The sequence below is a fragment of the Bubalus bubalis genome, chromosome 5 (assembly GCF_019923935.1).
Source record: "Bubalus bubalis isolate 160015118507 breed Murrah chromosome 5, NDDB_SH_1, whole genome shotgun sequence".
Lineage (NCBI taxonomy): Eukaryota > Metazoa > Chordata > Mammalia > Artiodactyla > Bovidae > Bubalus > Bubalus bubalis.
Window position 1 is genome coordinate 87323744 of NC_059161.1, and position 22119 is coordinate 87345862.

At 37.8% G+C, this 22119-nt stretch overlaps 1 protein-coding gene across 3 annotated transcripts in view; it reads left to right on the forward strand.

Moving 5' to 3' along the window:
• GRM5 (glutamate metabotropic receptor 5) overlaps nucleotides 1–22119 on the forward strand; it is a 661611-nt gene that overhangs the window by 243086 nt on the left and 396406 nt on the right. For all 3 annotated transcript variants that reach the window (XM_025286183.3, XM_025286182.3, XM_025286184.3), the window contains exon 3: nucleotides 6718–6967. In XM_025286183.3, coding sequence (XP_025141968.1) covers nucleotides 6718–6967 — 250 coding nt within the window. The remainder of the gene's footprint in view (nucleotides 1–6717; nucleotides 6968–22119) is intronic.

Below are 22119 nucleotides of genomic sequence, written 5' to 3' on the forward strand. Positions count from 1 at the left end.
GGAAACTAAGGTCCTCCATGGGGAAGTGAGATCCCACATGCTGCACGGTACAGTCACCCCCCCAACTGAAAAAAAAATGAAGGAAATACAATTATAAACTTTTCCAGCAATTACAAATAGCAAAAATTATGCACTTCATAATTATGCTCTATAAAATAGAGCAATAGGCTCCAATGTGTTAATATCTAGAGTCTACCATGTGCCTAGTATTATACCTGTATGTAATTAATTAACTAATATTTGTCAAATGAATATCTAGGTTATACTATCCCTCTAGGGAGATCCTTGGAAAGCATGATGGAGCAGGTCAGTTTTATCCCACAAGCATTTGCTGGATGGCACTAGGGAGATGTGGTCTACATCTTAAGTTACACCCTGGGCAGTTGAGTTGGAACAGAAAGAATTCAACATAGAGAAGTGGTAAGATTTCAACATAGAGAAATGGGAAATAGGTATTCCAGGTAGAAAGAGCATCATGAATAAAACTAAATAAGTGGGAAGATGTGGGGTATGTTCCATATGAAGGAACATAAGAAGTAAGACCCCCAAAATGAAAGATAGGAGATGATAAGAGGTTATGCTACCAAGTAAGTAATATTGAAGGTCTGATTATGGTGGGAGAAGTAAAAGTACAACGGAAAAAAGGAAACAACTGTTAGAGAAAATTATTTGTGTCTCTTTAGTATGATTCTATTAGTTTAACTTTTATTCTTATGATCAGTTTCTCTAATACACACAGATTTATGATTTGAATCATACCTCCAATGGACATTTTGCCAGAAAAAAAACTCATTTACCAGATACAGCTTATCAATGGCGCCGTACTTTATTATCTGTCCCCAAGTATGTTTGAGCCACAGCAGCACAGTCTTTACTAATAGTGAATTGGTGCCTCCTGAAATAGTAGTCATCTGTGGCTGTGCATTGCATACTAAAGGATTGTTCCATGCCTATGCCTTTAAACACAAATTTAAAATAAATAATCTCTCTTAGGTTAAAAGAAAGATTTAAAGTCATTCTTTAGCAAGTCTTGTTTTCACTGTGTACTTTATACAAATGGAGGCAGATGCTTCCAGACCCTTCCTGAAACAGTACAGGTCAAACAGTACTGGTGAAAGCATCTAGCTTTAAATGACAGTCAAGGGTGAAATATTAGAAGCTCTTATTATCTGAATATCGAAGCCATCGGGAAATAATCTAGATGTTTTGACTGTGGTACAGTTCTGTCTGTCAGGTTTTTAGTGGAATAATATATAATCATTCAGTAGCATGATACATTCTAGACACAACCATTGCAGTTCTGATTTCAGGTAGGATAGTTAATTGTACAAATATTTTCATCTGGAAGATTTCCTTTTAATGTTGATAACTTTGTATCTGCTCATTCATTCACTTATTTTTTTTTTATTCTGCTTGTGCAAGCTATCTTCCAGGCCCCTTTAAGGACTTAAGAATACAAAAGAGAATAATATACATGTCCTGAAGGTATATAGTCTTATTGGAGCAAAGACAAATAAAACCAATTCTCTATTGGAACACTGAATGACAAATGTATGCAGGGATACATAGGTTGGGAAGAGTTTGCAGAAAAATTCCTTGAGCTTAATATTAAAGTAAGCAGATATCAACAATAAGTAGAGGTCATTTGACAGGAAGGAGACAAATTAACTGGACTTTTCTATTTTAATTTAGATGTATAACATCTTGTGGAAACCATCTCAATTGTAAAGTTTTTCTGGCATGCTAGAAATGAAATGCCTCATTTGATTTTAAGTAGAGTATCTGCTCTTAGAATAAATGTGAATTAAGCATTCTGCTGTGGCTTCAGGATTGTTATCTTTCTTGATATAAGAAAAAGAATAACCTTGATCCTATTTTACATTTTCATTCATTAGGTTCTCATTCTGTGGTTGAAATGGAAAAAAATGCATGCGAATTAAAGTTTTGAAAAACAATGTAGCAAAATCTAACTGATGTGATAGAAACATTGAACCAAAACAAAATGATATCTAAGCAGTTGTTTGAGATAACATTTGATTCAGATCAATTTTGCTTTGTAATAATACTGTTTACAAAATTAGCTTCCCCAAAATTTCTCAAGTTATTTTTATTACTGAGATTGTTTTGTAATAATTTCATGAGTGTCTCTTATCAGAAATAAGCCAGGATATCTAAAAGTTATAATTAATCTTAACAATTTTATGTTGGAATCAAGGAAATTATAGGAAAATTTTATCCTATCAGCAGGCTGATTTTCTTTATTCAGTGATATTCACTTGGCATTCCATTTAAAACTGCCCATATCTACTCTCCAATTTCAGTAACTTTTAAGTATGTTATTTAAATTTTTTCATCGAACTTGTACTTTTATATTTTTCAAAATCATATTGTTGAGAATGGCTTAAAGTAAGAAAGAAAATTTTAGGGTTTTTTTTTTTTCTGTTTTTTCACCTTCATATTTCTAAGCACTATGAATATATGCTTGCTTTTTTAAAGCCTACTTTTTAATTTATGGAAAATACACATCTCTTGTTGTTGTTCTTCAGTCACTAAGTCATGTCTGACTCTTTGTGACCCCATGGGAGGGAACACGCCAGGCTTCCCTGTCCTTCACTGTCTCCTGGAAATTGCTCAGACTCATGTCCATTGCATCGGTGATGCCATCCAACCATCTCATCCTCTGTCATCCCCTTCTCCTCCTGCCCTCAGTCTTTCCCAGTATCAAGGTATTTTCCAATGAGTCCATTCTTTGCATCAGGTGGCCAAAGTACTGGAGCTTCAGCATAAGACATCTCTTAATTCACATATATTATTTCATCTTAGTATAATTGTATTATTAATCTCATATATTAAGATTCAGATAATTCTGTTAATCATCTCTCTTTTGTTCTCTGGGTATCTTCACTTCCAAATACTGAGTGGAGTATTTTAATACCCTTCCCTTTCTGGTCAGTTCTCCCTACTTCCACAGCTCAACCTATAATCTTTCTCCTTAATTTTCAATGGAAAGATTGCTTACATAGTATTTTCTATTACATAATAAGTTTTCTAGCTTGTGTAGTGTTGAAGCTGAAACTCCAATACTTTGGCCACCTGATTTGAAGAACTGACTCATTTGAAAAGACCCTAATGCTGGGAAAGATTGAGGGTGGGAGGAGAAGGGGATGACAGAGGATGAGATGGTTGGATGGCATCACCGACTCGATGGACATGAGTTTGAGCAAGCTCCGGGAGTGGTGATGGACAGTGAGGCCCGGCGTGCTGCAGTCCATGGGGTCACAAAGAGCTGGACATGACTGAGCGACTGAACTGAATTGAACTGAACTTCGTGTATGTGTGGATTTATACAGTTGAAAGATCAATAACTGATATTTGAATCATTGCAACTATAATGTGGACTGAGAGTAAACTGGACTATGATTACATTTTATTCTCATAGTTCCCAGCCACAGGGTTTCTGCTACTTGAAGAAGAGTGTCACATGGATTCTTTCTTCCTTTAACCAGTGGCTTGAAATGAAGCCACAGACTAGTTTCTTATTTTACACCACATCTTCCTTTCTCCATCACCTTTGTTTCATTCTGTACCCTGCTTGAAATCAATTTCATTTTCTTCAAGAAGCCTATGAAAGTTTTTAGTTTCTCCTTTATTTTAAAATATACAATTCTAAAATATAGTCATTATATCAACTGCTGAAAAATCTAAACACTTAAAGCTTTCCAATTTTACTGGAGCACATACTCCCATTTTTTAATTCCCAGCTTACAGGAGGTTTCTTTTATGAACTTAAAATTAGTATTCTGCAGAATTTTTATGTTAAACATACATTACAACTCTTTTCTATTTTAATTTTAAAGAATACTGCTTGGACTTTGCCCTGAGAAAATCATATTTCCCTCACTAGTTTAAGCTTATTTTTTAGTCTAATATTCAGGATTAATGCCATTTGCTCCATGATTCATTTTAGTTGCTCCAAGAGAGAGTATCTTTACTAGAATATTCTTTATAACCCCAATGTATGCAATTACTGGGGCTTCCCTGGTGGTTCAGGGTCAAGAATCTGCCTGCAGTGTAGGAGCCACAAGAGACAAGGGTTTGATCCCTGAGTCAGGAATATCCCCTGGAGGAGGAAATGGGAACCCACTCTGGTATTCTTGCCTGGAGAAGCCCCATGGACAGAGGAGCCTGGCAGGATGCAGTCCATAGGATCTGAAAGAATCAGACACGACTGAAGTGATTCGGCACACCTGAAGTGTTATTAGGTCCAGGCTGCCTATAAAGTATTTTGTTGTTGTTTAATTGTTAAGTCATGACCTGCTCTTTTGCAACCCTCTGGACTGTGGCCTGCCAGTCTCCTCTGTCCATGGGATTTCTCAGGAAAGAATACTAGAGTGGGTTGCCATTTCCTTCCCCAGGGTATGTTTCCAACCCAGGGATAGAACCAGCATCTCCTGTATAGCAGGCAGATTTTTTTACCACTGAGCCACCAAAGAAGCCCATAGATATTTTACATTAATAAATTATGATATGCAAAAGCCCATATATTAGGCAGTGTTGTTTGTGATTTTCAGGTGATAAAACTGAGACTTAGAAATGATAAAAGCTAAATTAGAACCCAGACCTAATAACAAAGTTCTCTCTTACAAGCTGCTTCTATATAACTTACTGTATAAACACACAATGTTTAAACAAGGCTATTAGAAGGCATGCTAAAGATTATTACTTTGTAAAGGTATTTTTTCTATTTAACTATGAATATATTGAGAATTTTCATCATTGCCATCACAATCATTATGCACTAATATCAAATTACTTTTGCAAATCTTCCAGCATTAATGTAACCATCAAGTGCAAGACAGTCAATTGAAAAGTAGAGCTGGCTAAAAATGATCAGAAAAAAATAGATTACTCAGGTTAGTGTAAGACTGGTAATGTAGCCCCCTCGGCACATTTTTCAGGAAGAGCCCTTTAAACTTTGTTAATTGAAAAATAACTAAATTGCCTACTTGCCATCATCATAGAGGCTTCTTCTTGCTTTACTTCTGAAGAAGGAAACATGCAGATGGTCTACTAGTGTTTGTTGGCTGGGGCTCAAGCTGCTATAAAGGGTCTAGCTCTGCTTTAGCTCTTTACAGTTTGTTCATAAAGATGAAACTTCACAAAAACCCACCCTCAATGTCTGAGGCTCCTATGTGCTGTGTGCTTAGCTGCTGTGATGGAGCACACTCAGGGCTGGGAGGGAGAAGATAGGTGTTCAAACCCAGACTCTGCCATCTACCCGCTAATTGCAAGCTCCAGTTGCATCAGCTGCAAAAGGAAGATAATAGGACCTTTATCACAGAGTTGATGTAAGGAGCATTGAGCTCAAATGTATGAACTAACTTTCCATACATCAAAATGTTACAGGGCATAGTTATTTACGAGTTCTCTCTCTTATCGTCTTATCGTGAAATGTGTGCAGTTGAATGACTCGTTAGTCATTTATTCCTTTGAGATCAACCCCTCCTGGTGAAATTCCATCTCCTGACTGCTAGGCCATTTCCATCCACAGCTTGGTCCCACAGCTCAGTTGTCTTGTAATTGTCTCCTGTATTTTTCAAATTAATCGCCCTTTCCCACCTTAACTTTTGAAAGCTCATAAAATGAACCTGTCATGATTTATAGGGCCTCAAAAGGCTCCAAAAATATCTAAAATTGAAGCATCATGACCTTTAAATTGGAAAGAGGAATGCAGATATAATTGGGCTTCCGAGTCTCCTAAAAGTCAATGGTAGAAGAGTGGAGGGGGTAGAATCTTCAGTCTTAGACAGATCTGTGAATAGAATGCAGCTTTCCGCCTCTGGGGACAGTAACTCTGGACAACTGTAAACCTAACTGCCTCATCTGTTTTCTTATCTGTGGAAGGAGGTCATAATATATGTCTAAATATATTATTCTGAAAGTTAAATGAGGTCACATATATCTTCATATACCTCCTGGCCGATAAGTAGCCGTCAATCTTGATCCCCATGTTCCATAATTTTAAAAGATCGCCATGAGTCCTTAACCCCAGAACTTTGCTAAATACTTTGGAATTATTCCCCCTGAATCAGTAACTTTCCAATGGTATATAAAACTTGCAAATATTTTAAATGCGCTTATACTTTTATCTGTGACAAGACTAAAATCTCAGTCAAGGATCTGGAATTTTCACTTGCAGTAAAACCATAAACTATCATGATTAGTAATAAAATATATGCATAATAGTCTGTAAAATATGACAGTAAGATATTTTTACATCTATTCTACATAAAGTATATGTTTTGCATCTGTATATTATGGCTTTAAACACAAAAATCTGAATCAGTGGGGTGAGAGGATCATCTAATGAGAAACAGAGATGAGAAAGTGAGACAGAATGAAAAAACAGGTAAATATTTTCTATCATCTCACACTAGAGTATAAGCTTTTTGGAATCAAAGGAGGAGCCAGATTGCTAGTACTGTTTGTGATATTCTCTCAGTGGAAAAGTTTTAAAAGATCAGTGTGTACATACCTACTGTAGTTTGACTGTATATTGTCCAAATAAGCAGATCAGTGAAAGAACAAAATCTCATTCATGTCTTCAAGTGCCAAATCCAACACTCCAAGGGGACCTGCACACTCCTGGCCCCACCGCATTCCAGCTCTACCCAGTGACTCCAACACTCTCCCCTCTGCTTCTCTGTTTCCCTACAGGCAACTATGGAGAAAGTGGGATGGAAGCTTTCAAAGATATGTCAGCCAAGGAAGGGATTTGCATCGCTCATTCTTACAAAATCTATAGCAATGCGGGGGAGCAGAGCTTCGATAAACTGCTCAAGAAGCTCACGAGTCACTTGCCCAAGGCGCGGGTGGTAGCCTGCTTCTGCGAGGGCATGACGGTGAGAGGGCTGCTGATGGCCATGCGGCGCCTGGGGCTGGCTGGAGAGTTCCTGCTTCTGGGCAGGTAAGTGCCGAGGAGACAGTTCACTTGCAGGTAATAATGTCAGGGATTTGGCAGCTTCAGAGGGTACCTTTTGCTTTGGAAGCTTAATCTGTTGTAGTGCAAGTAGAGCTTAAAAATCATTAACACCAGAGCCTGGAAATAATCACAGAAAATAAGTAGATAGGCCACGAGCTGATGACTAATGATAGCAGAAATCAACATATGAAAATAAGGAATCCTTAAGTCCTCAAAAAAGAATTGTAAGGAAATGAGAAGGCTTTTAAAATAACTTGCATAATCCCCCTTGGTAAGTAAACATGTGTCAAACTTTATGCAGTCTCTTCTCAAATTGATTCTAAGAATGGCTGTGTAAGCTTCTTTTATAACATAGCATTTTAGAATTTGGGGCTGGAACGGGGGAATTGCTTTTAGTACTAATTTTAAGGCATTGGTAATTTGGCTCATTATTTTATTTCACAAGTGTTATCACATTGCCTGATCACTCACATTGTTACCAGATGAGTTTCTAAAAGATTTACTTCTACAGAGACTGACTTTAATTATCTGGATGATATACTTGATTGGCACAACTCATCTCATTTCCTCCTGATCTTGTTGAATCAGTATATTAGTTAGTGTTCTGCAAAGAAACAGAAACAGCAATGTGTATCTATGAAAAGAGATACCCAGGAGAATCAAAGTTACAGCTCTGGTCCAAAAACTGGCAGGTGAGATACTCAGGAAAATCGAATGCTTCAGTTTCAGTCTGAAGTCCAGAAAAGACTAATATCCCAACTCAAGCAGTCTTGAAGGAGGAGTTCCTCTGACTCAACCTTTTTCAGGTTTTCCATTGATTGGATGAGGCCCACCCACCTTAGAGAAGAAGCTTCATTACTCAGTCTACCCATACAAGTGTTAATCTCATCCATATCCTTGTAGACAGAATAATGTTTGGCCAAATGTTTCAGCACCCTATGGCCCAATCAAGATGTCACATAGAGTTAGCCATCACAATCCAAGTCAACACCATAGTTTGAAAAGGTGAACACAGTTCATCATTTCATACCTTTAAAAAGTCATGATATTATCACATCTTTTCTCGCTAGGTAGCCAATTTAAAGAAGAGACAACCTTCAGAACCACTCCATCTTTCTAAGTGTAACTGTCCAAATTAAAAGCCAGCTAACTTGTTATTAGCTTTTGATGGCTCATTAAAGAAAACACGCTTCCTTTATTTTCCAAATACTTAACTGACCTTCTGTGATGAGACTTAGCTCCTGCTTGGCTACATTTTATGACAGCCAGTTTATGTACCTAATTCTCTTCTGTCTGAGCTGATGGCAGTAGATTGATGGGACTGTTTTATATGAGGCCAACCATCCTTCATAAAAATGATATGAGTGAGATTCCTTTCTCATCGGTGTCATACGTTTTGTTTAAAATCATCCTTGTTGGAAAGAGTGATGCATCAGCTAGTTTTGCACAATCTAGGAACCTCCTCACTGCCAATATTCTGATGTTCCAAAGTACAGTGTTACCAGTGGGATGAAAAGAACAAGAAAGAAGCTGGCTTTATACAGTCCTGTTTTTCTTTATGGGGAGGGAGGCAGACAAGGGATTCTGCAGCTCCTGTCTGCTGCTTTGCTAACATAAATAAGACAAATCCGAAGCACTTGCTTATCAGCCATATGTTATATCAACAAACAAATGTATTTTGATCACATGTAACCAAGAAAAGTAGGTTGGTAAGTACTATATTTGCCATTTTCCATCTACATTTTTTTGCCAATGGTATCACAAGGCCAAAATTCAATATTTTGTATATTTTAAAATTTATTCTGTATGTGCTGTTGATAAGTTCTTTTCAAATCATTTCATTCATGAAATAATAAATTCATAGCCTTAAATAGATTTCTTAGTTCTCTAATTGATTGGATGATAATAATACAACATTTACTTGAGCACCAGTTCATCTTTGAGTGATTCTGTTAGAAAAATCTTCCTTTCTCTGAATTTTAAAAGTATCTCTCTGTAGTTTCTACATCTTGGATCATATTTTTCTCTTTGAAAGTAATATGCTATACTCTTTCAAATATCTGGAAACCGCAGTCCAGTCCTTAGGCCCCCTTCATCTTCCCTTGGAAATCCCTAATTTTTCTATTCCTATTTCTTCATAGTGAAAAGGCACTTTGGGTCCTGACCATTTATCAGGACCATTTATAGGATCATTTATCAACTGTTGTGTGCCAGTGTCTTCACTAACCATTTAAATGCATTGTTTCATTTAATTATTAATTTGACAAATATTAAGTTGCTAGAGACTTCCCTGTAGCTCAGATGGTAAAGAATCTTGCCTGCATTACAGAAGACCTGGGTTAGATCCCTGGGTCTGGAAGAGCCCCTGGAGAAGAAAATGGCAACCCATTCCACTATTCTTGCCTGGATAATCCCATGGACAGAGGAGCCTGGTGGGCTACAGTCCACGGAGTTGCAAGGAGTCGGACATGTCGAAGCCACTAAGACATAGTATCTGTTAAAATGCTTGGACTCTATTAGTGAACAAAATAGACAATAATCACTACCCTTGTGGACCTTGAAGATGATGAGTTAGATAAAAGTTAATAAGTGCTGTGAAAAAAATCTAAGAACAACTTGCATGATGAATACCATTATCATCTCCATTTTATAGACAAGGACTTTAAGACTCAATAAATACTGAGTTATAGTAATAATAATTGGTTATATAGACGTATGCCTTGAAGGCAGAATTCCAAATGCCTTTGTAACTCTAGAGACTGAGCAGTTAGCACTGTGTTCTACTACTTCCAACAGCAAACAACAACAAAGAGAATTTAGATCATCTATTCACTCTCATTTTATAAATGAGGAAACGGATAATGCAAGTGTTTGAATGACATGGTCAAAGTCCCAGAGGAACCCAATTACCTTGACTCAAAATCTTGTGCTGTTTTCTTCTGTCACCTATAGAATAGGAAAGGGGAAAAGTTATAAATTGATAGCAGATTCCTGGTTCTTCATAGATCCTTGGTGTAGGAAAAAAAAAAAACTACCCTAGATGATTTCAATTGAAGTTAGCATTTTTATATTAAAGTTCCCTTCTAAAAACTCGCATTCAGCTAACCCTGTAACTCCTAATAATTTAACTTAATTTTGTTTGCATGCACTTCCCTGATCTCTTTGTATGCTCCTTCCTTCCCTTACCCCCAACTCAAACTTAAATGGATCTTAGATACAAGAAGTCAAAATTAAGAGAAAAGACTATATTCAGAACTTCCTACAGGACTCCACATTTAACCACTATAGTTACTTAAAAATCTATCCAGCTGCCTTGGGACAGGCATGTTTAATAGGTCATTCAACTAAAATGTTAGGCATGTCTAAGATAACTCTGCCTCCAAGACAACCACATCAATCAATATATCTCACCATCTGTGCGGCTCATCTGTAGACTGTTAGAGTGATATGGACCTGGCCACTGGGTCTTCTCGTTTGAGCTCTGGGTAATCTGTTGTCTAATTGCCAAGAAAAATGGCCTGTCCGGGTCCTGGAAATAGTCTTGCTAAACACCTTAGCCTTGACAGCAGAATGAGATCAGTAATCTGAACAAAGGGGCTTATTTTTCTAGAATGGATACAGTGTTTTAGAGCTTGACTTGGGAAAATATTGTTTGAGACATATTATTTACAACTTGTAAAACCTAAATGATAACTTGGAAACAAGGACCAATTTTCAACAAATTAATAATTTAAAGATTGTTTTACCTTGTCTATGATTAAAACTATTTAGCTATTTGAATTGAGAATTTGATTGTTATCAGGACACAAGAGGAAATGTACTTAAATTTTAAGACTCAGTGGAATTATTACCAGTGTTTTTTTCCCCCGAGGTTATTGATTTCAAGCTATTGTTTTTAGCTTTTAATTTTTTAAAATTTAAGTATAGTTGATTTACAATGTTGTGTTAATTTCTGCTGTATAGCAAAATTATTCAGTTATATATATATATATACTTTTCCCATATTTTTTTCCATTTTGGTTTATCTCAGGATTTGAATATAGACATTTATTCATCCTCTGTGTACAAGTTTGCATCTGCTAACCCCAGACTCCCACTTTATCCTTCCCCTCTTCTCCTGCCTCTTGGTAATCAGGTATCTGTGAATCTGTTTCACAGATGGCTTTATTGGTGTCATATTTTGGATCCAACATATATGCGATATTATACGGTGTTCGTCTTCCTTTCTCTAACTTGTCTCATTTAGTATGATAAGCTCTAGGTTCATCTATGTTGCTGCCAATAGCATCATCACATTCTTTTTCACGTGTGGGTAATACTCCATTGTGTGTATGTGTGTGTGTGTGTGTATATATATATATACACCATATCTTCTTAAACCATTCATCTGTGGACTGACAGTTAAGTTGTTTCCATGTCTTGGCTGTTGTGAATAGCACTCCTGTGGACATAGGGGTGCATGCATCTTTGTGAATTACAGGTTTATCTGGATATATACCCAGGAGTTGGATTGCTGGACCATATGGCAACTCTATTTTCATTTTCTGAGGAACCTCCATACAGCTTTCCATAATTGCTGCACCAACTACATTCCCACCAACAGTGTAGGAAGGTTCACTTTTCTCTGCACTCTCTCCAGTATTTGCTACTTGTAGACTTTTTAATGGTGACCATTCTGACGAATGTGAGGTAATATCTCACTTGCATTTCTCTAATAATTAAAGATGTTGAGCATCTTTTCCTGTATCTGTTGGCCGGCTGTATGTGTCCTTTGGAGAATTGTCTATTGAGGGTCCTCTGCCCTTTTTTTGATTGGGTTGTTTATTCTTTTGTTGTTATATGAGATGTTTATCAGTGTTTCTCATAGGAGGTCATGCTGCATCAATATTTTTCAAGATGGAAAGGATAAGAGATCACTTTAGTAAACATCTTTGTGGATAACATTATACACTATTGTTCTAGTAAAACTATGATAGCTATTATGCAGAAGTAGACATTAGTCTTTATACTTGTATCTCACCAGAGTATTCATTATATTTGTAAATAAGTGTACTTGATTTCCATTGGGCCATTTAGTGTAATTTAATTGTAGTTTGAAAAAAAGTTGTTTTTTGGGAAATCTTTATAATTTATTTACAGTTCCTCTTAATCCAGATGCAATGTACCCATCAGAGGTTATTTTCACCAGAGGTGATAATGCTGGGATATAGTTGACATTCTACTTTTACCAAGTTGCCAGGAGTACAGTGTTCAATAGTTAGGAAACTTAAACACTCATAGAGAAGGGAGAAGGGCTTGGCCAACACTTTACCACAGAATGTATCACGTTTTACTCACCCACTCCCCCTTTCCATGGAAATTTTGGTTGTTTCCAGTCTTTTATTATTATAAAGTGGTTGTTATATATAGGACTTCCCAGGTGGCTCAGTGATAAAGAATCTGCCTGCCAATGTAGGAAACATGGGTTCTATCCCTGGGTCGGAAAGATCCCCTGGAAGAGGAAATGGCAACCCACTCCAGTAGTCTTGCCTGGAAAATCCTACGGACAGAGGAGCCTGGTGGGCTGCACTTCATGGGGTTGGAAACAAAGAGTCAGACACAACTGAGCGACTGAGCAAGCGTGCACACGCACACATGTTGCAGTGTGCAGTCATGGGCATGTGCTGTTTCATATTTACAGTGATGAATCTTCACGGTAGATTCTTTGAAGTGGGATTGGCTAGATCAAAAGATAAATGCATATGTACTTTCGTTAGATAGTGTCAAATTGCTTTTGAAAAATTTTATTTTCCCTTCAGTGATGTATGGAAAGTAGCTATTTCCCCTCGACTTGTCTGACAGTATATGTGTCAAGCTTTTCATTTGTAAATCTGTTATTGGAAAAATGGTATATCAATGTAATATAATTTGAATTTATTTTTTTCTGCACAAGGTTAAACTTGGTTTTCTTATGCTAAAGTACAAATATATACTTCTTAGTGCACTATCTCTATACATCTTTTGTCTGCCTTTTATTAGGTAAAAAAGTTGCTTTCGTTGAGTTCCTGTTCTGTGTTAGAAGACAAGGAGAGAGGGAAAGAGCGTGGGAAGGAGAAGGAAGTCAGCAGGAGAGGAAAGAGGGGGGAGCAGAAATTTAATGCTCTAAGCAACGTTGGATGTTTCAAGTTTTAGATGCCTTTAAGTTTGGTAATTTGTTGTTGTTCAGTCCCTCATTCGTGTCCCACTCTTTTTGACCCCATAGACTGCAGCATGCCAGGTTTCCTTGTCTGTCCATCACCAACTCCCAGAACTTGCTCAAACTCATGTCTATCGAGTCGGTGATACCATCCAACCATCTCATCCTCTGTCGTCCCCTTCTCCTCTTTCCTTTAATCTTTCCCAGCATCAGGGTCTTTTCTAACGAGTCAGCTCTTTGCACCAGGTGGCCAAAGTATTGGAGCTTCAGTTTCAGCATCAGTGTTTCCAATGACTATTCAGGGTTGATTTCCTTTAGGATTGAGTGGTTTGATCTCCTTGAAGCCCAAGAGACTCTCAAGAGCCTTCTCCAGCACCACAGTTCAAAACCATCAATTTTTGTTAATATCCCCATTTTATAATTAATTTGTGTCATATTTTATATTCAGCATATATGTGATATCATACTGTATTTCTCTTTCTTTTCCAAACCTACTTTGCTTAAATAATCTCTAGATCCATCTATGTTGCTGCAAATGACATTATTTCATTATTTTTATGTAGAATATTCCATTGTATGTGTGTGTGTGTATATATGTATGTATGTATGTGTGTGTGTGTGTGTGTGTATATATATATATATATATATACACATATATATATATATACACCACATCTTCTTTAAACATTCATCTATTGATGGAGAATTGATTACTCACTGTACTTAAATGACTGGACAAGGTCACATTAGTTTATCCTAGTGGCTGTTCTAAGTATCACAAAGAGAGACATCTTTTAGCAACAGAAGTGTTTGCATATTTATGATAACTTCCCTGGTTATAGGTGGCTCAGAGAGTAAAGAATCCACCTGCAATGCTGGAGACCTGGGTTTGATCCCTGGGTTGGAAAGATCCCCTGGAGAAGGGCCTAGCAACCCACTTCAGTATTCATGCCTGGAGAATCCCCATGGACAGAGGAGCCTGGAGGGTCCTTGTCCATAGGATCACAAAGAGTCGAACATGACTGAGTGACTAAACACCCAGCACATGATAGCTTCAGTCTAATTTTGATTCAGCTTCGTTTTTGTTGTTTTAGGTTATCCTGTGAAAATTAAATAAACCTATTAAATGTAAATGCCTTAAAACTTGTTGTAAATTTTGTGATGATCTTGTAATGCAAGTAAAGTCAACCAAACTATGCCTGCTTTGCCTGGAGTTGTTTTACTCTTTATCTTCATTTGAGTTGGAAAGACCAGACGAATTACATTATGTTCGGTCTATAAACAGCCTGTTGTTTAGATGCATGTGCCTCGGATCATATGAAAAACTCTCTGAACCATATGGGTTGAGCACTGAGTATGTGTTAAGAAATTTGGAGAGCAACCTAGGAGACAGTATTTTCAGCCTTGTAGTATTTTGATAATTATTCCATCATTGGAGAAGGCTCTTTTTAGGAGTGTGAGAATATGATAGGTGTTATTTTCCAAAAGATAATCCCAGGATATGGCTTATGAATAGACGAAGTCAGACGCATATAGAAGAACAGTATCTCTAATGAAAATTACACTATTGAGGACTATGGCAGTGTGAATGATGAAAAGGCAATAGACCATGCCCTCATTACTAATTAAAATGTGCATATCACCTTGTTTGTGATAATAGCATCAGGAATGCATGTCTGTGTCCAAGCTCACCAAGATGTATACATCTAATATGTGCAACTTTTTGTATATCATGCACAACTCAATGAAGTCAGAAAAATATGTAGGAACTGCTGATGTGTTGGATAATAAGGAGTGTAGGGAGATGTCAAGGGTGTTTTCTAGATTCAGTTCATTTGCTCAGTCATGTCTGACTCTTTGCAACCCCATGGACTACAGCACGCCAGGCTTCCCTGTCCATCACCAACTCCCGGAGCTTGTTCAAACTCATGTTCATCGAGTCGGTGATGCCATCCAACCATCTCATCTGCTGTCATCCCCTTCTCCTCCTGCCCTCAATCTTTCCCTGAATCAGGGTCTTTTCAAATGAGTCAGTTTTTTGCATCAGGTGGCCAAAGTATTGGAGTTTCAGCTTCAGCACCAGTCCTTCCAATTAATATTCAGGGCTGATCTCCTTTAGGATGGACAGGTTGGATCTCCTTGCAGTCTAAGGACTCTCAAGAGTCTTTTCCAACACCATAGTTCAAAAGCATCAATTCTTTGGCACTCAGCGTTCTTTATAGTCCAACTCTCACATCCATACGTGACTAGTGGGAAAACCATAGCTTTGACTAGATGGACCTTTGTCAGCAAAGTAATGTCTCTGCTTTTTAATACACTGTCTAGGTTGGTCATAGCTCTTTTTCCAAGGAGCAAGTGTCTTTTAATTCCATGGCTGCAGTCACCATCTGCAATGATTTTGGAGCCCAAGAAAATAAAGTCTCTCACTATTTCCATTGTTTCCCTATCTATTTGCCATGAAGTGATGGGACCAAATGCCATGATCTTAGTTTTCTAAATGTTGAGTTTTAAGCCAGCTTTTGCACTCTCCTCTTTAACTTTCACCAAGAGGTTCTTTAGTTCTTCACTTGCTGATTTCTAGAGTATTAAGTGTATAACAAGATAGATGATGGTACCTTTATTGAGATTAAGATAATTGGATAAGAACCAGGTATGAGGTTGAGAGCAGATCATGAGTTCAATTTGGATAAGTTTACCTAATGTGCATTTCAAACATAGAAATAGGCAAGAAAGCAGAAGAATTTGTAAATCTGGAGCTCAAAAGAGAAATATGTGTACTCAGTCACTCAGTCATTTCTGACTGTTTGCGGCCCCATGGCCTGTAGCCAGCTAGGCTCCTCTGCAAATGGAATTCTCCACGCAAGAATACTGGAATGGGGTGCCATTTCATACTCCAGGGGGTCTTCTCGACCCAGGGCTTGGAAACCACATGTATCTTGCATCCCCTACATCGACAGGCAGGTTCTTTACCACTACCACCACCTGGGAAACCCCAAAAGAGATATATAGGCTGTAAATAAAAATAAGCAATGCATCTGAATAATTTAGCCTTATTAATGGAAGATGTGGATATGTAGAATTAGAAAGTCTAAGAAATTGTCTTTGAGCGACCTCAACATTGAATGCATGGAAGAAAGATGAACTCAGCAAAGGAGATAGAGAAAAAGCAAATTCAGAGTTTGGGGAGGAAAACCCAGACAGTGCTGTGACCCATGGAAGAGCAGGTTTAAAGCAGAGGCCACTGGTGTCAAATGATTCTAGGAGACAAATGCAAATAATTTTGAGAGGACCTTTTTTTAAGTGGAAGTAATTGAGGGTTTAGTAAGTGTTGAGTGAATGGAGAAATAAAAACAGTCAGAATGAAGTAGCTAAGAAGTGAGTAGGAGGTGAGAAAATGAACCCAGAGCATACAAGCCACTGCTTTGGAAAGTGAAACTGAGGAATGAAGAATGATAGAATTATATATTGAGAGAAAATGAGCTCAAGAGAGAGGTTTTTAACATAATATTTTACTTTTTCTCCAAAACTGTAGTTTATGATGAAAAGTATTTTAAACAGTAAACAAGCTATACAATTAAAAGCATTTATTTTCACATCTGTAGCAACACAAGGTATTATTAAATGTTTTGATGTTTACTAATGTTATAGTGAAATTTAACATCATCATGTTTTAATTCCTAATTCCTTAATTATGAATGAGATTATATGTCTTTCATATTTTAGTCAATAGGTAATATATGTTTATATTTTTTGCAAGCTACCTAATCATGCACTGAGTCCATTTTTTGTTTATTTTTTCTTATTGGTTTATATAAAAGTTCTTTATAAATTAAAGAAAGTAGATTATTGACATGTGTAGCAGATATTTTCCCTCTCGTAATTAATTTGACTTTACAGCACTTGGAACAATACCAAACTTTATACTTCAGCTATTTTTTCACATTTTTCTTCTATGACTCTTGAAATTTGTATATTGCATACAGAGGCCTGTCACAGAGATTTTCTTAGTGGGTTGTTCAACTTTAGGATCCAGGTAGAATAGGAGGATGTAATAAATGGGGGGACAGTTTATAGTATCAACTCCCTAAAAATGTGGAAATGAGTGACATTTACAGTGTAGGTGGAGGGAGGAAGCTGAGAAGGTCAGCTCCAGATTCGGAACAGAAAGAATTTATGTCAGGGGCAAAGGTAGGTAATGTTTAAAAGTTTGAAAATAGGAAACTCGTTTAGTAACCCGTCTTTCCTTTGTAAAATCAGAGGCAAGAAGTGGGGCAGAGAGACTGTGTGTGTGTTAGGAGGGTTGTGTACCAGTGATCTAAGGAGTTGTCACTGGAGATTGTAGAAAAAGGAAAACAGTACTTTCAATAAGTGGTTTTATATATTATCATTTTATTTTCTTACTCCATTTGTTATAAGTAATAGAAGAAGATTGGTTATACAGTAATGAAGACATGTTCTTAAAATAACCACAAATTTAACATTTGTACATATGTGGTCACATCAAGCATTGTAATGAATTCTCTCTGTTAGGGTTTTAAAGGTTGATTGAACAACAGCCTTGATCTCAAATTAAAAACCAAGAGGAGCAAGTCGTGGAGATGAGTTATCTTAGCTAACTAGAGACCAAGTCCATGACCGAATAGACCTCCCTTCTAGGTAGTGAAGGACAGGGAAGCTTGGTGAGCTGCAGTCCATGGGGTCACAGAGAGTCGGACATGACTGAACGGCTGAATGACAACAAAACGCTGCCCTGAGGCCTGGCACAGCTGGACAATGCAGAACTTCCTTCCTTTAGAATCGGCCTTAAGGATGACAATAGGGAAACGCTCACATTCAGAGGGATAATTTGCTTTGAAAAAGAAGAGACTGAGTGGTCAACACTTGGCCCAGTCTCACCAAACAGATGTCGGTCATTCTCTCGAGCAGAAGAGAGGGTAATAGAGGAGAAAATCTGTGTGTCTTTATTTTACGTGTTTTGGTTTTTTTTAACCCCTGCCCAGTGGGAAAGTCCTCTGAAATACTCCTTTTTGAAGTGTAAAGAATGAGATTTATTCTCCTTCTGAAGCAGATAGATAATATTGACTTTGCTTTCAGATGAAGACTATGATGCTCAGAGACATCCCTTGTCTCATCAATGTCGCCATCTGAAATTTAAATGAAACCAATTGTTTTGTAAGGTGCTATCGATCTTACACGTGGAAATGCCCAGAAGGAGAACAAAAGGTCTTTGTATTATTCCACAGAGCAGAATTCTTCTGTGACAGATGAAACTAACCAGTGTCTTCAAAGGCTCTTCCAGTACTTGGGCTTGTGCTTTGGAGGCATCTGCATCCCAAAGGGGTCTGGTAGCTTTAAGGCTGATTGCTCTTCCAAAATTTTGTTTAGATGAATTTTTAAAATAATTGGATGGTAATAGTAGCTCTTTATGGGATATTCTTTGTGTAGTAAACACTGTTCTAAGTGGTTGGTTTTCATGTGTTTATTGACTTTTCATAACATTCCAAATTAAAAGTTATTGTTATTAACATCAGTTTATTGCTGAAGAAACTGCCACACAGAAAGACAATGAATTTTCTCAAAATCACAAGGCAGGAAGTAGCAGAGAGGGCACTGTTTGCTTAGTCTCTGTGCTAACCTATCTAGATCTTTGACAATCCTTAATGCCATTATATATTTGATCCATACAGTATAAAATATTTTTCTCCATCTTTAATAAAAAAATAATAGCAATTAAAGATGATTCTAAAAGAAAGATTTCTTTTTTTAAGTAAGATAAATAAAGCCTGGAGCAATCCAACCTTCTGTAAATGAGAAAAATTCAATGATTAGATGGGCTGTTCCCTTGGACTGCAAGGAGATCCAACCATTCCATCCTAAATGATATCAGTCCTGGGTTTTCAGTGGAAGGACTGATGCTGAAGCTGAAACTCCAATACTTTGGCCACCTGATGCGAACAGCTGACTCATTTGAGAAGACCCTGATGCTGGGAAAGATTGAGGGCAGGAGGAGAAGGGGTTGACAGAGGATGAGATGGTTGGATGGCATCACCGACTCGATGGACATGAGTTTGGGTAGACTCCAGGAGTTGATGATGGACAGAGAGGCCTGGCGTGCTGCAGTTCATGGGTTCACAAAGAGTCGGACACGACTGAGCGACTGAACTAAACTGAGATGGGCTGTTGAATCTGCATGACTATTTTTCCATGCACAACTTTTTAGGAAAACACTCTAGTAAAGTTTAGCTTCCAGGAAAGAGAAAAGTTTAAAGTTGTTTATAAGAATGATCAAGCATCTGTGCAGAAATGAAGGCAAACATAAAATGTTATTCTGTGGTGAAACCAGTAGAAATTCATTTGTTCTTCCGGTGTTTTCCAGAAGACTAAAATGTTTTGGTAGACTGACCATCTTGTGTACATATTTCTATTAATTGGAGGACACTGTGATAAATCATTCTATGCCAGTGGCTGGCAAACTAAGGGCCATGGGTTAAATCCAGCTCTCCTCCTATTTTTGTAAATGAAGTTTTATTGAAAAACTGCCACACTCATTTATACAATGTCTATGACTGTTTTGGAGCTACAATAATACAGCTGAGTAATTGCAACAGAGACTGTATGTGTCATAAAGCTTAAAGTATTTACTGTCTGGCCCTGTGTAAAAAAATTCATTGACCCTTGATCTAGAGGGTTTCTTTTTGTGTGTGTGTGTGAATCTGGCTTTCCTTACTCACACAGCTTATTAACACTTAGGCTTCGGATATTTATTCAGCAGCACTCATGATTTCTACATACATTCCACTTCCTTTTCAGTTCTCCTTGAGGTTTAATGGCAGCTGCTAGGTCATGGGATCAGAAAATTCTAGAACTGTTGGTTGAGTTAGGATATTACTTATTCACTTCACTGTCCAGCAGAAACTAACACAATGTTGTAGTTCAGTTCAGTTCAGTTCACTTGCTCAGTCGTGTCCGACTCTCCGCGACCCCATGAATCACAGCACGCCAGGCCTCCCTGTCCATCACCAACTCCCGGAGTTCACTCAAACTCACACCCATCGAGTCAGTGATGCCATCCAGCCATCTCATCCTCTGTCATCCCTTCTTCCTCCTGCGCCCAATCCCTCCCAGCATCAGAGTCTTTTCCAGTGAGTCAACTCTTCGCATGAGGTGGCCAAAGTACTGGAGTTTCAGCTTTAGCATCATTCCTTCCAAAGAACACCCAGGGCCGATCTCCTTTAGAATGGACTGGTTGGATCTCCTTGCAGTCCAAGGGACTCTCAAGAGCCTTCTCCAACACCACAAAAAAGTTCAAAAGCATCAATTCTTCGGCGCTCAGCCTTCTTCACAGTCCAACTCTCACATCCATACATGACCACTGGAAAAACCATAGCCTTGACTAGACGGACCTTTGTTGGCAAAGTAATGTCTCTGCTTTTCAATATGCTGTCTAGGTTGGTCATAGCTTTTCTTCCAAGGAGTAAGCGTCTTTTAATTTCATGGCTGCAGTCACCATCTGCAGTGATTTTGGAGCCCCCCAAAAATAAAGTCTGACACTGTTTCCACTGTTTCCCCATCTATTTCCCACGAAGTGATGGGACCGGATGCCATGATCTTCGTTTTCTGAATGTTGAGCTTTAAGCCAACTTTTTCGCTCTCCACTTTCACTTTCATCAAGAGGCTTTTAGTTCCTCTTCACTTTCTGCCATAAGGGTGGTGTCATCTGCATATCTGAGGTTATTGATATTTCTCCCAGCAATCTGGATTCTAGCTTGTGCTTCTTCCAGTCCAGCGTTTCTCATGATGTACTCTGGATATAAGTTAAATAAGCAGGGTGACAATATACAGCCTTGATGTACTCCTTTTCCTATTTGAAACCAGTCTGTTGTTCCATGTCCAGTTCTAACTGTTGCTTCCTGACCTGCATATAGGTTTCTCAAGAGGCAGGTCAGGTGGTCTGGTATTCCCATCTCTTTCAGAATTTTCCACAGTTTATTGTGATCCACACAGTGAAAGGCTTTGGCATAGTCAATAAAGCAGAAATAGATGTTTTTCTGGAACTCCCTTGCTTTTTCGATGCAGTCACAACTCCAGTTAAAAAAAAAAAAAAACAAAAAAAAACAGTGGAGAGGAGACCAAGAACAAAGGAGCTTTCCTGATTATCTTGAAACATAATGTCCAAAGCAGTTGGAACATACAGTGCATTGGAAATACTTCCTTTGAGTACCCACTCAGTTTTGAATTATTTAAGTTTATCTAAAATAAATTTAACAAGGAATGGACTGTTTGGGTATAAATGTTAGTATTTCTAGTGTAGTTATGTTTACTCCTTTCATTTGCTGTCATGGACTGATGACATGGATTAAAAATTCACCCTTTTGAATATTTTCTGAAATCCAGTCTCAAAATCAAATATCTGTTTTTATTTCATTTACTTTTTCAAATTTGAGGCTTTGAAATGTGCCCATTGATCTTTATTTGTAGTAGTAAGTAGACATGTAAGTAGACATTATACTAATACTTATTTCCTTGTTTCTCCAGTATTTCTTTTTTTTCCCTTACATCGTCCTTCTCACCCTACCTCACTCCCTTCTTTTCCTCCACCCCAGTCCCACCCTGTAACCAACATGAATAACTTGCCTGTTTTCTTCTCACATTTTTTCTTGGTCTTATAATCATTGACATACATATCTCCCTCCAATTTATGGGGAATTTGCTCAGAGGGTAAAGCATCTGCCTACAATGCTGGAGACCCGGGTTCGATCCCTGAGTTGGGAAGATCCCCTGGAGAAAGAAATGGCAACCCACTACAGTACTCTTGCCTGGAAAATCCCATGGACTGAGAAGCCTGGTAGGCTACAGTCCATGGGGTCACAAAGAGTTGGAAACAACTGATCGACTTCACTTCATGTTAAATTTTGTAATTTGTATTTGTATCCATAATTAAGTATGGTTCTTTTTATAGCTT